The sequence below is a fragment of the Monomorium pharaonis genome, chromosome 2 (genome assembly GCF_013373865.1).
Source record: "Monomorium pharaonis isolate MP-MQ-018 chromosome 2, ASM1337386v2, whole genome shotgun sequence".
Classification (NCBI taxonomy): Eukaryota; Metazoa; Arthropoda; class Insecta; order Hymenoptera; family Formicidae; genus Monomorium; species Monomorium pharaonis.
Window position 1 is genome coordinate 31,401,301 of NC_050468.1, and position 13,694 is coordinate 31,414,994.

Sequence of the window (13,694 nt, forward strand, 5' to 3'; positions counted from 1 at the left end):
AAAATAAAAATAGTATTAATATTTTTTATGATTAATTTAATTAATAATAATAAAAAATATTAAATTATTATTGTCATTGTTATCAAAATCCTTCCTTTCTCAAATGATTGGTAGAATAATGATATTATTAATTACGTCAACAAAAATATGTATTATGTACATAAATACTGTTAATAACAATCTACTAGTGAAAAGCAAAGCAAAGAATCAGCAAAGGTACCATGATAACACAAATGCTGTAAACCATCGTTCTTGGTTCGCACACAGACACACCAATATATTCTTCATTCCATTGCGAGTCATTTCCATTTAATGGCAGTTCTAATACCGTTCTTTCATTACTGAATATTTTAAAAGGCAACGAGCACTCCGTCGTGCTGTTTTGACACGCGTGCACGGGATTCGATGTATTGTAGACAGTCTTTAAAAGATCAAATTTCACTCTCACATAATTAGGTTGGACTTCATTTTCCGAATTAAAAACAAAGAAGTAATATCCATTTAGAGGTACTCTACAATCAAATAATATAAAATATATTGTAAAAATATGTGTTTAAATTTACAATTAATAAAACAATTGCATTTACATTTAAAAAAAAGTATATTTAATTTAAATTGTTAGAAAAGAATTTCTAAGATCTTAATTAAAGCCAATATACAAGAGAACTAAATTAATGATCGAATAAATCCATTCTTATTTTGGGAAAAAAAATTAACGAAAACAATTGTTCACTTACCTATATGTCACCGTATTGGCGAAGGAAGCTGTAGAATGATCATTTTCGTGTTTAGGTGTACAAAACCGATGCGGTGTTAAAGGTAAATTCAGAATAAGACCTTTGCATTCCAATAGCCGTTCTTCGGAACTGCTAAACGAGCTCCAGAACTCGGAGTTACTTCTGTCATTCAGAGTTGTTTCGTTTACAGTACCTCGATCTTCTGCAATACCATCTGGATGCAACATATCCTAAAGAAGAGATATAACGAATTTATATATCTTAATATTTTTTATGTTTCATCAATTGAATGTAGTAAACTTTCAAAAGTGTTGTCTTTAATAGTTTGCACACACACATATTTTAAATTATGATACATTGCATTTTCTTTAATAAACTATAAGATATATGTTACTAAATTCATGAAAACTAGAAATAAATTTCAAATAAGTAAAATTTATAGCATAAATTAATTGGACGCACTATAGTGTGTATATGAAAGTCGTATACAAATCAAACGTATAAAAGATATTCATTTAATATGCACATGTAAACAAATAAAATCGGAAAATCACAATATTGCACTGTTGGGTAAAATGTATATTTTATTACTCGAGATATTTGCATTTTTTATACAGGTTAGATCTGTGCACAACACCTTTAATATGTGCGCCAATGCGCACTAATGCATTATTACTAATTCATAATATATTCGTATTCTCTGCAAACAATGTCACTTTATAACATTGCATATACTAACAGTCAAGTATATTAGATATGAATAAGACTAATCAAACATCATTACACACGGTTTAAGTATACTCTATCTATTGATATATCTTGCAAATATAATCCACTGATTTAAATAGGAACAATTACGTATACACTAATATCTAATTCTGCAAATATAGCTATATAAGATATATTATTCTACTCATTGTAATAAATACGCGATAAAATTAAAATTCATTAATCATTTAATAAGGAACAGTATACTATATATGTGATAAAGATTATGTCATTTTCTGTATGGTTGATACTCTTGCGCGTTATTTTTAAATAAGCCAATTTTAGAGTTAATTAAATTTCTTAATATGCGGTTGCTAACAGTAAATATAGAAATATCTAAAACTCAATTTAAATTACTGCAGAGTAATTATAATTACAGAAGATTAACTTATATTACACTTTAAAGCACAAAGAATATGTAAGCAAAATAAAACATCTACCTCTTCTAATGCTACGTCGCCATCTTCGTCCTCCTCTGTTAGTTCTTGATAAAGCGGCGACGAAAGGACCAAATCTCTTCTTCTTCTCCGTTTAGCTTCACTCGACAATTTCTTGTCGTTCATCGTGTCGTTCACCAATTGTTTCAACGCGACGCCTTTGACACCAGCTTGTGTATCAATTGTATCCATTAATTTATGCAACATTTGTTTACCGCGGGTACCTAAGGAATTGATTTTTCGCAGGATATCTTGAAACACCTCTTCTGAATTTGTCTGTTCGGGTTTCGATTCCTTTTGTTCTTTCACAATTTCCTGTACTGTACTAGACTCCACTTGCCCGTTGGATGTTGTAGAATTTGAACGGAGATTAGGAGAAAACGTAGAATTCTGTTGGGCCTTAGATTCTTTGTGGTTGTATTGTTCTTCTTGAAGGGAAACTGGTACTTTTGAAGACAATGGCGTAAATCTGAAAAAAGTAAACATACAATTTTTAATTACAAAAAATTGAAAAAAGAAAATATTAATATTAGATACAAATAAGACTTGTTTACAATCTGCAAATTCAGATTGAATTATTTATGTGTTTGATATTAATTTTCAAAATTTTTTTAAATTAAAAAAGGGAATTATAATATTTATTGAAATATTATAATTCCCTTAAAATTGTTAGGAAGAAATTACATTAATAAAGAAAATAACGCACTTGGTATTATTTTCTGATATCTTTTTATTGTCGTTAAATTTGCTTATTTGCTTCGCTCGATGCTGATCTTGTAAATTTGTAGGATAATTTGTCGCTGGTTTATCTATATTAGTGATATCCCTAAAGACTGCTTCATAATGATGATGCAAATTCTTTTTCTGCTTCTTCCTTGTGTAATCGGTTTTGGCCAAAATCTGGGTGAGTATATTACGCATCGCTTCAGCATCCAATTCGTGACTGGCTAACTGATGTCCAGATGATCTGGAACCGTTCAAACGAAGAGCTCTAGCTTCATGATAAAAATGTACGTCCTGGTCTGCTCGTCTCATTTTGTCAGGTACATTACTAAGACGTGCAGCCTATAATAAAAAAATATAGAAGTGTATGAATAAAATTGTTTTATGTATTTGCAGAAAAGAAACATGCATTTTTGAAAGAAACAGATAATACACCTCCGTAGTGCCTTTTATATCAAGAAGACCTTCTTCGTTAGCGACTTCAACGAGTTCCTCGAGTTCCTCGCTACTGTCATCTCCGATGAAGGCACACTCATGTAAATTCTTGAATCCACGAATTATTGTTAAAGAAGCACCTGGCCATCTAAAAATAGTAGATTAATTATAAATTACATAGTATAATAATTAAGTAAAAGAAAATGATATTATGGCCCTTATTTACATTATATACAATAACTTTGTTAATAATCAATATTGTAAATTAAAAACTTAACATTTCCACTAGCCAATATGTTGTTCAATCAATGTTAAACTCAAAATTATAAAATATTTAATACTTAGAATATTATTTATAAAAATGTGACAGCATTGCATAATAGATATAAAAAAACAAAGATAATGTAGTCCCTCTATTAAAATAGATTTTTTAAATTGATTTTATTAAAAATAAAACTTGAAAAAGTTTCAAAATGCTCAAAAATCAACAAGCCTTGTAACAATAAAATATCGATTGTTGAGTATTAATATATTAGCATATTAGCATCGTTGCACTGCAAAGTATTAAATAAATAATTTTATAAGAAGTATAATCTCTAGAATTCCTCATCAATAGATATCAAGAGTGTATAAAAGATATAATACTTAGAAAAGGGTCATAATATTACCTTCTCCTCTACAGAATATTACTTTAAATGGGTTAAAATAATTCAGTTGAAGAGAAATGGGGACAATTACATATATAAACAATATTTATTGCATATAAGTAATAAAAAACTTTCTTTTTCTTTTGAGATTTACGTGATAATAAGCCCCCATTTCTGTAATTCTACCTTACACAAGCTGAAACAGTGACACTACTGCCATGCAGAAGATAAAATCCCCAATATTCCTTCATGTCGTCCTCCATGATGAGGTGTCTCGTCATCGAAATGGGTATCGCCTCCTTTTCAACTACTGGCTCGTTACTCATTAGGTACGCATTGAACGTGGTATTAACTTTGATTACTTGGCTCTGCAGACAGTAATCGATTTACTATCAATAATTTTAACTTTTTGAAGAAAAAAAGAAAAAAGAAAGAAATAAAAATTTTTTTAAACACTACTTGTAATAAAAAAGAATTTACTTAACTCCCATAAAAACACAAATCTTTATAACGTAGTTATAAAAAACAGTATTATATTTATTTCGTAATTTAATAGAATATATAATAAATAAAGCAAATTACCATAATAAGCATCTTTTAAGATTTAATTTAAAATAGTTACAGAATTTTTATAAAATTTTCAAAAATTTACATAAAAAAATTTTTCATACAATTTTTGAAAATTATAAAACAAAATAAAGATTGTTAAAAATAAAATATTAATACCAAAATGCCTTACTTGACACCAAATGGTAGATATTTTGTTATCAATCAGTCTTTGATCCGATATTGCTAAAGCATATAGCTGTTCGGAGTACACGCGGTATCGCAGATATAGCGGCCCAGCAATGAATCCTAACGGCAAAAGCATTCCTAGCAAACATAATCGCATCAATCTCAAAGGTACTTTATAACTCGATCTTCGCGGTTGCCAATCTCGAGGCCGAATACCATCTTCTGCAAAAAATGTCACCAATATAAAGTATAATTATCTTAGTCTTCCGAACATTAATCTGATATAAAACTCGATTATTTTTAATAATTAATTGTATTTTCTGTGCATTAATAACGTTAGAAATCTCCTAGAGAGTTAAGAAATTCGTTAATTTAAAGATGTAATTGAATGCTTTTCCTTCAGTTTTAAGCTTTATATTTTAGTTTAATAAGCCTAACAATGTGTGTGTGTGTGTGTGTGTGTGTGTGTTCCAACTGTTTCTTTCACATTCAAATTTGAACCATATTGTCACCATTCTTTTCCTAGAATTCTTTATAACTTTTCATAATTTCTATATAAATTTCAGACTTTTTTAAAATTTCTATATAAGTTTATCATGTGTGTGTCTACCGATTTTTTTTAATTCTTTATACATATATGCAAATTGTTTAATATTTCAGAATTTTTAAGTTTTTAATTTCAAAAAAAATTTATAAAATTCTAAAAAGATTTAAGATATTTTTTTCAGAAACCTTTATAAATTTAAACCCTAATAGTAAAATACATTGACAGTATATTGGCTAATATTGGTTAAATATTGGTTATATTGGAAATGCATTGGCCAATATTTTCCCAATGTTTCCCAATATAACGCCAATATTGGTTATAAAATATTGGCTCTAAATTAAAATGCAATTAATGTTTAATATGAAATATCGATAGGTTCAATATTGGCCCAATGCTAAACCAATATTGAACCAATATTTCTGCTAGACAAATTGGCTAAATAAGATAAAGGATCCACTTTACAATATTAAACCAATATTGCAAATATTGTCTTTATATTACTTTCCAATAACGCGCCAATGTTTTTTGCTACTAGGAAAAAGATATATAAAATTTTTCAAATATTGTGAAATATGAGAATTTTTATCAAAGCAAAATAAGAAAAGAAAAAATATCGAGTAAAAAGTAATTTCGTATTTTGTAGGCTGATAAAAGAAAACGTTTACTATAAATTTTTTTCAATATATAACACTATTTGTTCTTTTGAAAGTTTTGGTTTTCCAGCAAATTTTAAGCTGTTATTTGTCTAAATCTATAACAATAATTGTTATTTTCGGTTATTTGATGCTTTTCTATTTTCGTAAAAAGAAAAATGCAACGCAAACTAAAAAAAAAGATACATGTATGGAGAAGATGCCATAAGCAAACATGTGTGTCAAATTGGTTTGCAAAATTTCGTGCTGTCGATACGACACATCAAGATATAAGTGAGCGTTCAGGTAGGCCATTGGTAGCTGATGACGATAAAATCAAGACATTGATTGAAAATAACTCACGCTATACGACACGAGAAATCGCAAAGATAATCAACGTGATTACACAGCCTTTTAAAACAAATTTTAAAAGGCTGTGTAAACCACTTGCACACACTTGGCTGCGTGTTTCGGTACGATATGTGGATACCTTATAATTTGAGTTAAAAATTTTGAATAGTCCGCATTTCTACTTGCGATTCATCGCTCAAACGCAATGAAAACCTTATATTTTTAAAACGCACAATAACGGGCAATGAAAAGTGGATTGTGTACAACAATGTAGAGCGCAAAAGATCATGGAGAAAACAAGGTGAATCGTCGCAAATCACATCACCGAAGCAAAATAGCCATACAAAAAAGTTATACTGTGTATTTGGTGGGATTGGAAAGAAAAGTTATACTACAAACTTCCGCAAAATCAAATAATTGATTCAAACAAGTATTGTTCTCAATTGGACTGTTTGAAAGCAATCGACGAGAAATATCCAGAAGTGAGCAACTGTTATGGCGTCATATTCCACTAAGGCAACGCTAAATCTCACGTATCTTTGGCAATCTAGCAAAAATTATTGCAGCTTAATTGAAATGTCTTTCCTCAGTCTCCGTATTCACCTGACCTGGCATTAGACTTCTACTTATTCAGGTCTTTGCAGAATTCCCTCAATGGAAAAAAATGTTACTTCTTTGGAGACCTGCAAAAGCATCTTGAGCAGTTGTTCGCCCAGAAAACTAGGAAGTTCTAAAAAGATTGTGAAAACTTATCAAACAAACGGTGCATATTGTTCGTTAAAGGTTCGTTAAAGGAAATTACTTCTTACTCGACAATAGCAGTATGTTACAGGGACAGTAAAAAGACATAAAAGAGAGAAAGAAAGAGAGAGAAAAGAGAGAGAGTATACTTTTAACTTTTTTTGAACTAGCTATTATTGTCGCTCGATATCAAGATTGATAATAAACAATAGACCTAATTAAGCGTATCAATTCTCTCGATGTGGAATGTAACGGATGTGGCAGATATAGTTCTTTATCATTTATTATCTGCAATAACAGGCCATAAGATATTCGCCTATAGACGTGCGTTTATGTAAACAAATGTAGTGGAAATTTCCCCGAATCTTTTACATCTTCGCTAAAACACGAGCTTTGTTTTATGGAGTTTCTATTTTACTTCGACATACAAAATTTTAAATTCAGAAACACCTTATCGCACGGTATTAACAGCACGTAATAAAACATCTGTCTGCATGTTAACGGCTGTACTCAATAATACTATAAATCAATCTTATCTAAGGAAACCCAGTTAGAACAAGACGATTCTCGAACTTCTACGCGATAAAGATCAACATATTTTTGAAGACATAAAGTAATTTTATATGATTTAGTCTGCAATTTTTTCGTTTCTCACCATATAACAGAAATAATATTTTATACAATAAAAATTTAAAGATTGTTTAAAAGTTAGATTTATATAATTTATAGAATATTAAATCGAAAAAATAGAGCATTTTACAACATCATGTAAAACCTTTAAATGTAAAATTTTAAATCATTAGATCAGCTGATAAATTATGTTTAAATCAGTTAGTTGTAGTTGCTTCAAGTTATCGCTCCAAAAAATGTTTTAAGAAAAATATCAAAATTTAACCACATTTTTACAGTGTAATCTTGCACCTTATTTTGTTAAACAACTATATATGTATACTTTTAAAACCGAAACAGATTTATTTATTTAAACAAAAGTTATACATAATGTAGAAAAATATTCTATTTTTTTTTGTTTTCTAGGATTATATAATCCATTAAACAAATCACACAATTTTATTTGCGTCAATCAAAAAGTAATTTAATTTTAGTATCGAGTTAAGAATGCGTGACACTTATTACGCAATTTGTTTATAATATTTCATAATACTAAGTAAATCGCTAGAAAATTTGAAAATCGCCACAGCGGATTATACTTAAAGGGAAATACGTGTAAGTAATCGGAACAACGCAGATTATACTCGACGATTTTACGGGAGAAACGCGAATGGTCGTTACGAGAATCTCGCATGATGCCAGATTTGATACTCAAGAGGTCATCAGTCTCACCTTTATACTTCAACAAAACGATGACCCGATCTATAGCATGATACTCTTCTCGATAACTTATCACATATCGCATTGATAACTCTTTTTTTTGTGGAATGGATAGGGAGATCATTATTTACCCAGACGGCTTGAGCAAAACATAAAAATTAAAGTGTTAACGATGAAACAAATTAAACGGTTTACAACAATTTTCTTCATTATCGGGAACTATGTTATATGAGAGCTCATGCTTAATTCAGATTAAAAAGACGCAAATTTCCCATATCGACTAATTAAATTGGCTCTAATGACCCATATCTAATATGAAAATGATATATTACAAGTAAAATAATTTTAACTGATAATTAATCTTTTTTTGAACTCTTCGTTGTGACGAATTTATTGTTTTAAAGTGTTTTTTTCTAGTTGAAACAATTCCGCGTCTACGCTTCGCCTTAAAACAAATTTATAAATAGAAAGAAGCATAGTCTCATAGCTGGCTTATATCGCGTTGTGCGTCTTGCGTTTGTGGAAAGAAAGAATCATTCGAGCGTAGAACACGTGCTGCTAAAGTCATGGCCAGCCAAGTCAAGAAATTTAAAAATAAAACCAATCTGTACATCTTGCGAGGGCGGCACACACGTATCTGTAGATACTATTACGATTAAATGAGCTACATTAAAGAAGAATGCGCGATTACAGAATGAATGTGCCGCCTTTTCAAAGGCAACCTTTTCTCTCATTGCTATACAGAAAAAGTTCATACTAAAGCCATTGAAAAACGCTACACAATATACCGAAAAATCTTTATTGCTTTATTTTATAATTATAGAGAATACGCTAGCATTTTCTTTCTTCCTTATTGTTTAATCGAACATTTCTTTTTACAATTAAATAAAGGAAGACACGTATATTTACGAGTTTCCGCTAGAAAAAAAGAAGTATCGTTAAAACGCACTTCTGCAAAGTACAAATAAATATTGTCGTCGTTCAAGGTGCAACAAAAAATCAGACGCGTTGCGTATTTTATGCGCAGTAGCACTTGCGTCTACGTTGTTTCCATAATGCACTATCATCCTCATTGATAACGTATTAAAGGCACGTATTAATGTAGAGAGTAATGACAGATCATCGACGAAGATTCTTACTAGCAGGGATATGTACCTATTCTTAAAGGTGTCGTTGACATCTTTCTTAAAAGATTGCATAGACCTGCTCGTTCAAGACTCAAGAAGTCGCAGCCAGAACTTTTTCCTCCCGTGAGACAAACAAATAAAATTCCTTTATGAAGCACGCACTACGCCTATATTTACTTTTCGCATTCGATCATGTTATATGTATAATATCATTTGATTGGATAATCACACTTGCAAATAAAAATGTTAATTGCAGCTTCACTCTCACTTTTGTAATATCAGGAATTTATCGCAAAGTTAACGCATATGGTAAATTTCAATTCTGTTGAAATAACTTCCTGACTTCGCGCATTAATCTACACCCGAACTATTAATCACACTTTCTTCGATGAGAAAACAATTTTATACAAGGTGTCGCCTTTCAACAAGCCTTCACGAAACTCGCTTATCTAAAAAAAAAAAATTCTTTCAGCGGCGTGATGATACGTTAATTACGATTCGATCCGTTATCGCGAGATCAAACAAAACGCGCGATGCGTATCGGTCGCCACCGACAGATCGACTGAATCTGCGAACGAATCCGCTGTGCTTTGTATCAACGTCTTATCGGCGCTTTAATGCACGCGAATTAAAGATGCCCCAATTGACGGTTTATTTGCATAGGATTTCTCACGCGCATCTAATGCTGTTGTCGCACTTATCACATATGTAAGACGTAATAACGCATAACTGTGCCGCAGTAATCTGCCCGCTTTTCGAAATAAACAATGGAATCTTACATCAGGAAAGCTGTCGGTTTCCTCTTTCTTTCATATGTACATATAGATATTTAACAAATACATTACCGACAATGATTAAATCGACAATTTTGGTTGAACGTAAAACGCACCGCATAAAAATAAGCATAATAAAAAATCAAAGAATTAGATAACATTATTCAATTGCAGTTAATTAAATGAAAAAAAAATTGCGACATTTTATTGATCATTAACATCAAAAGAACTCTTGCTATCATACTATATATTTGTATATAAATTTAAAAAATAATAGAAATATTCAAAAAGTTTATCTTAATAAAATATAATATACATAATTTTTTACATAGTATACAATTTTTTATATAGTATACATAAGTTTTAATTTTTATAGACACTTATTGTATACTAATTAGTAAAATTAAATACCTAAGTATTTAATATTACACCAGAATCTCCTAATAGAGCATGATTTGAAATACAATACAAGATAAATACAAATACAAGGTAACCGCAAAACACGTAAATAACGGTTGTATCACTATTCTCACTCCACGCTACTCACATACGTCAAGTGCAAATGGAGGAGAACTTTGCACGCTATTTCAAGGTGCTCTGTTTAAAAGTTTCAGTGTAATTAAAATAATCAGTTATATCATATAACAATTATAAATTATTCTTATGACGAGAATAACTTCTATCACCTTTGTCTTCCTTAGATTTATTGGATTTTTCTCCTCTTCGTCGTTTATTCAACGGATTCCGAGGATCGTAGATTTCGAACCAATCGTCGTCCTTTGTGCTGGCATCCTTGGCGAGCACCGGTGCCTTGTCCTCGCAATGCAAAGCATGCGTCAACCAAGATTTATCGTGAGGATCATCTTCTTCAGTGTCGTTTGATGTCTTCTTATCAGAACTCATAGTATTATCCTTCATGTGCTCCTTGGCGTTTTGAAGTTTATTTTTGAATTGATTCAACAATTCTATTGCAAAACTGTCGCGCATTTTGCCTTTCTTAGGCAATTTTTCCTCCGCTTTTTTATATTGTTCCCGTGTTTCCATATATTCTTTCATTATTTCAGACTTATTTTCTTCCTCTTTGGTTTGTTGCTTCCGATCCGTCTCCTTCGCTTTCCTCTCGTTTTGTACACTGCGCTTTAGATCACGTATTTCTTTTCTTATCGCTTCTCTATAAATTAAATTACAAATATAAATATAATTTTTTTCTAAAGATACAAATTTATTTCATATATCTCTTAAAATCTATATAATAAAATAATAATACATACGCTTTTTTCTTTCGTTCTTCTTCTCGATCTTTTCCCAAATAATATACCTCGACTTCTGCATCTTCATTTATATTTTCATCTTTGATTTTATCTTCTTCGAGTTTTACTTTTGATTGGGAAATTATTTTAGAATCTTTCAACTTATTCTTGATTCTCTCTCTCATAGCTCTATTATTACAAAACATAATATTACACCTGTTTTGTTATACAATATTTTACTTTTAAACAACTTACTCTTTTTCTTCTTTTAAAGCTGCCAATACTTCCGGAGTTCGTGTTTCATCATCACTCTCACCACTGCTGCAATCTTCTTTGATTTTTTTACTTGGTGGTCCGGAAGGTTCGATTACAGGTAGCGAACTTAACTTTGGATCGGATAAGCAATCATGCGCTGATTTTCCTTTGCCACTATATTGTTTATTTAAAACTGACGACTCCTCTTCATCTTCTTCAGCTTCTTCTCCAAATGACAATAGTTTAAAATTCCTAATATGTTTGTAAATATAAAAATTAATTATTAAGCTCAATAAATACAAATATAATTATCTTATGAGATCTCAATTACTCAATAATTCAATAACTTTGCTTCAATCTAAAATAGATAAAAATTTACATGTATACTGTTTGTTGTTGCTTAAATTGTTGCTTAAATAAGCCGAATAAAACAAAGTATAAAAAGATTTAACTGACGCATAATATGATTTATACATTCTTTAAAATTAAACAACTACGATCAATCTTACATACTTTGGGTATTATTCTTTTTAATTTTTTTATCATAGCTTTTTTAACTACTGTAATTCATCATGACATCATAAATATTAGAATTTATTAAAATCCAGTTCATAATTCTCTTTTATATAATATTATTTTCATATAATCATATCAATAAAGTCCGAAATACATACATGCTAAAGTTTATATTCTCATATTTTCTTATAAATCAAGAATAAATGTATAGAATTCTTTTCTTCAACTATAAAATTGCTCGTGTTAATCAATTTCATAAAAAATTTGCAAATATATTTTTAAAAAAATTGTTTATAAAACAACCATATGTATATTTACTTACTTTACACCAGTCTTCTTCTTTTTTTCTTTACTGTGCTCCTTCTTTTCAGATATTATTCTCGGAACAATATCATGAAATGGATTATTCAAGACCTCTGTTTTTAAAATTTTCTGTGGATACTGAGGTCTGTCATTCTGTCAAATAAAAAATGTTTTTTATCAGAAAATCATACATTAATCTTTTTATACAAAAAAGAAACAAAATATATACGTATGTTTAATATTTACTTTATCTACAAGTGCATCTTCCAACTTGAGCATATTGTAAATTGTTTCACCAGTGACTTTTCCAAAGATAGTATGCTTATTTTGCAACTCAGGTGTTGCCCCGAGGGTGAAGAAAAATTGAGAACCATTGTCGTCTTTGCCACCATTAGCCATAGCAAGCAACCCTCTCCGACAAAAACGTAATCTTGTATGAAATTCATCCTGCAAATAAATAATATAATATCATAAATGTTGAATTAATAATTTTATAAGCAAAGAAGCATACCCAGCTGAAATTATTAATAATCATACCTTAAAAGGATGTCCATATATACTCTCACCACCTTCTCCAGTTCCTGTTGGATCCCCACCTTGCGCTATAAAACCTTTTACAATTCTGTGAAATATCGTCTCATTATAATAACCTTCCATGCAAAGCTGTATAAAATTTCTGCAAGCCTTGGGAGTTTCCTTAGTCCATAATTCCAGGTCTATATCACCAACTGTTGTTTTCATTACCACCTATGTGACAAAACAGGAAAGTAAATAAAAAAATAAAAAGTTTATCATTTATTTAACTACTTTATAATACTACTGTAAAATAATATTCAAAAATATAATAAATTATAAATTATAAAAGAAATTATACTATATTCTCACACATTAATTAATTCAACTCTTTATTTGCAAAATTGTGTAGATCTTATCTTATGACTTTGATATATTTCTTTATGTATCTATAAAATAATTCAAACTTACTTTGCCTGTTGTAGGCGGTTCTAGTATGTAAATATTACTCATATTTATAACCTCTTATTACAACCGTTTACGGAGTAACCATGCAGAGAAGCATAAAGACGCACGCCAACGTATGCGAATCAGCAAGTAACGGACCAAGGCGAATCGACTGCCCGACTGGGTTCAACAAAAACATCCGATATTTCTAGCTATTCGAGTTTCCAGTAGATGGCGGATGTTTCCAATCTGCTCTGTGCATAACACTGTTCTAAAGCAATGTAGACGATTAAATATTATTATTAATAATATTACAATTATTAATAATAATACAAAGTGTTATACATTTATATATAATTAAAAAATACAACTATATAAATTATTTATTGCAGTTTTTTTTGTAAAAATGCGCAGCACTTTATATAATT

At 30.0% G+C, this 13,694-nt stretch overlaps 2 protein-coding genes across 2 annotated transcripts; both read right to left on the minus strand.

The window, feature by feature from the left end:
* On the minus strand, positions 1–9,320 carry LOC105836363. The gene is made up of 8 exons (XM_012680337.3): positions 9,238–9,320; positions 4,487–4,704; positions 3,934–4,115; positions 3,101–3,248; positions 2,649–3,007; positions 1,946–2,411; positions 738–967; positions 1–512 (listed from the first exon to the last, which is right to left on the minus strand). The coding sequence occupies exons 1-8, from the start codon at positions 9,260–9,262 to the stop codon at positions 185–187; spliced, it is 1,956 nt and encodes a 651-aa protein (XP_012535791.1). The 5' UTR covers positions 9,263–9,320; the 3' UTR covers positions 1–184.
* On the minus strand, positions 7,825–13,518 carry LOC105836364 (spliceosome-associated protein CWC27 homolog). The gene is made up of 7 exons (XM_012680338.3): positions 13,291–13,518; positions 12,844–13,053; positions 12,553–12,753; positions 12,326–12,459; positions 11,488–11,739; positions 11,254–11,421; positions 7,825–11,153 (listed from the first exon to the last, which is right to left on the minus strand). Exons 1-7 carry the CDS (start codon positions 13,330–13,332, stop codon positions 10,631–10,633), a joined length of 1,530 nt encoding a protein of 509 aa, XP_012535792.1. The 5' UTR covers positions 13,333–13,518; the 3' UTR covers positions 7,825–10,630.
* Between the last annotated feature and the right edge of the window lie 176 nt (positions 13,519–13,694).

What these genes read in the sequence shown, in the direction of transcription:
- LOC105836363 (XM_012680337.3), bottom strand. Translation starts at nt 9,262, where the DNA reads ATGTCAACGACACCTTTAAGAATAG. An exon ending in AACGACACCTTTAAGAATAG is followed by an intron (nt 4,705 to 9,237) that starts GTACATATCCCT and finishes CATTTTTTGCAG; the next exon opens with AAGATGGTATTCGGCCTCGA. An exon ending in GCGACGTAGCATTAGAAGAG is followed by an intron (nt 968 to 1,945) that starts GTAGATGTTTTA and finishes TCTCTTCTTTAG; the next exon opens with GATATGTTGCATCCAGATGG.
- LOC105836364 (XM_012680338.3), bottom strand. Translation starts at nt 13,332, where the DNA reads ATGAGTAATATTTACATACTAGAACCGCCTACAACAGGCAAA. An exon ending in AAGAAGAAGACTGGTGTAAA is followed by an intron (nt 11,740 to 12,325) that starts GTAAGTAAATAT and finishes CAAACATATTAG; the next exon opens with GAATTTTAAACTATTGTCAT. An exon ending in GAAGAACGAAAGAAAAAAGC is followed by an intron (nt 11,154 to 11,253) that starts GTATGTATTATT and finishes TTTAATTTATAG; the next exon opens with AGAAGCGATAAGAAAAGAAA.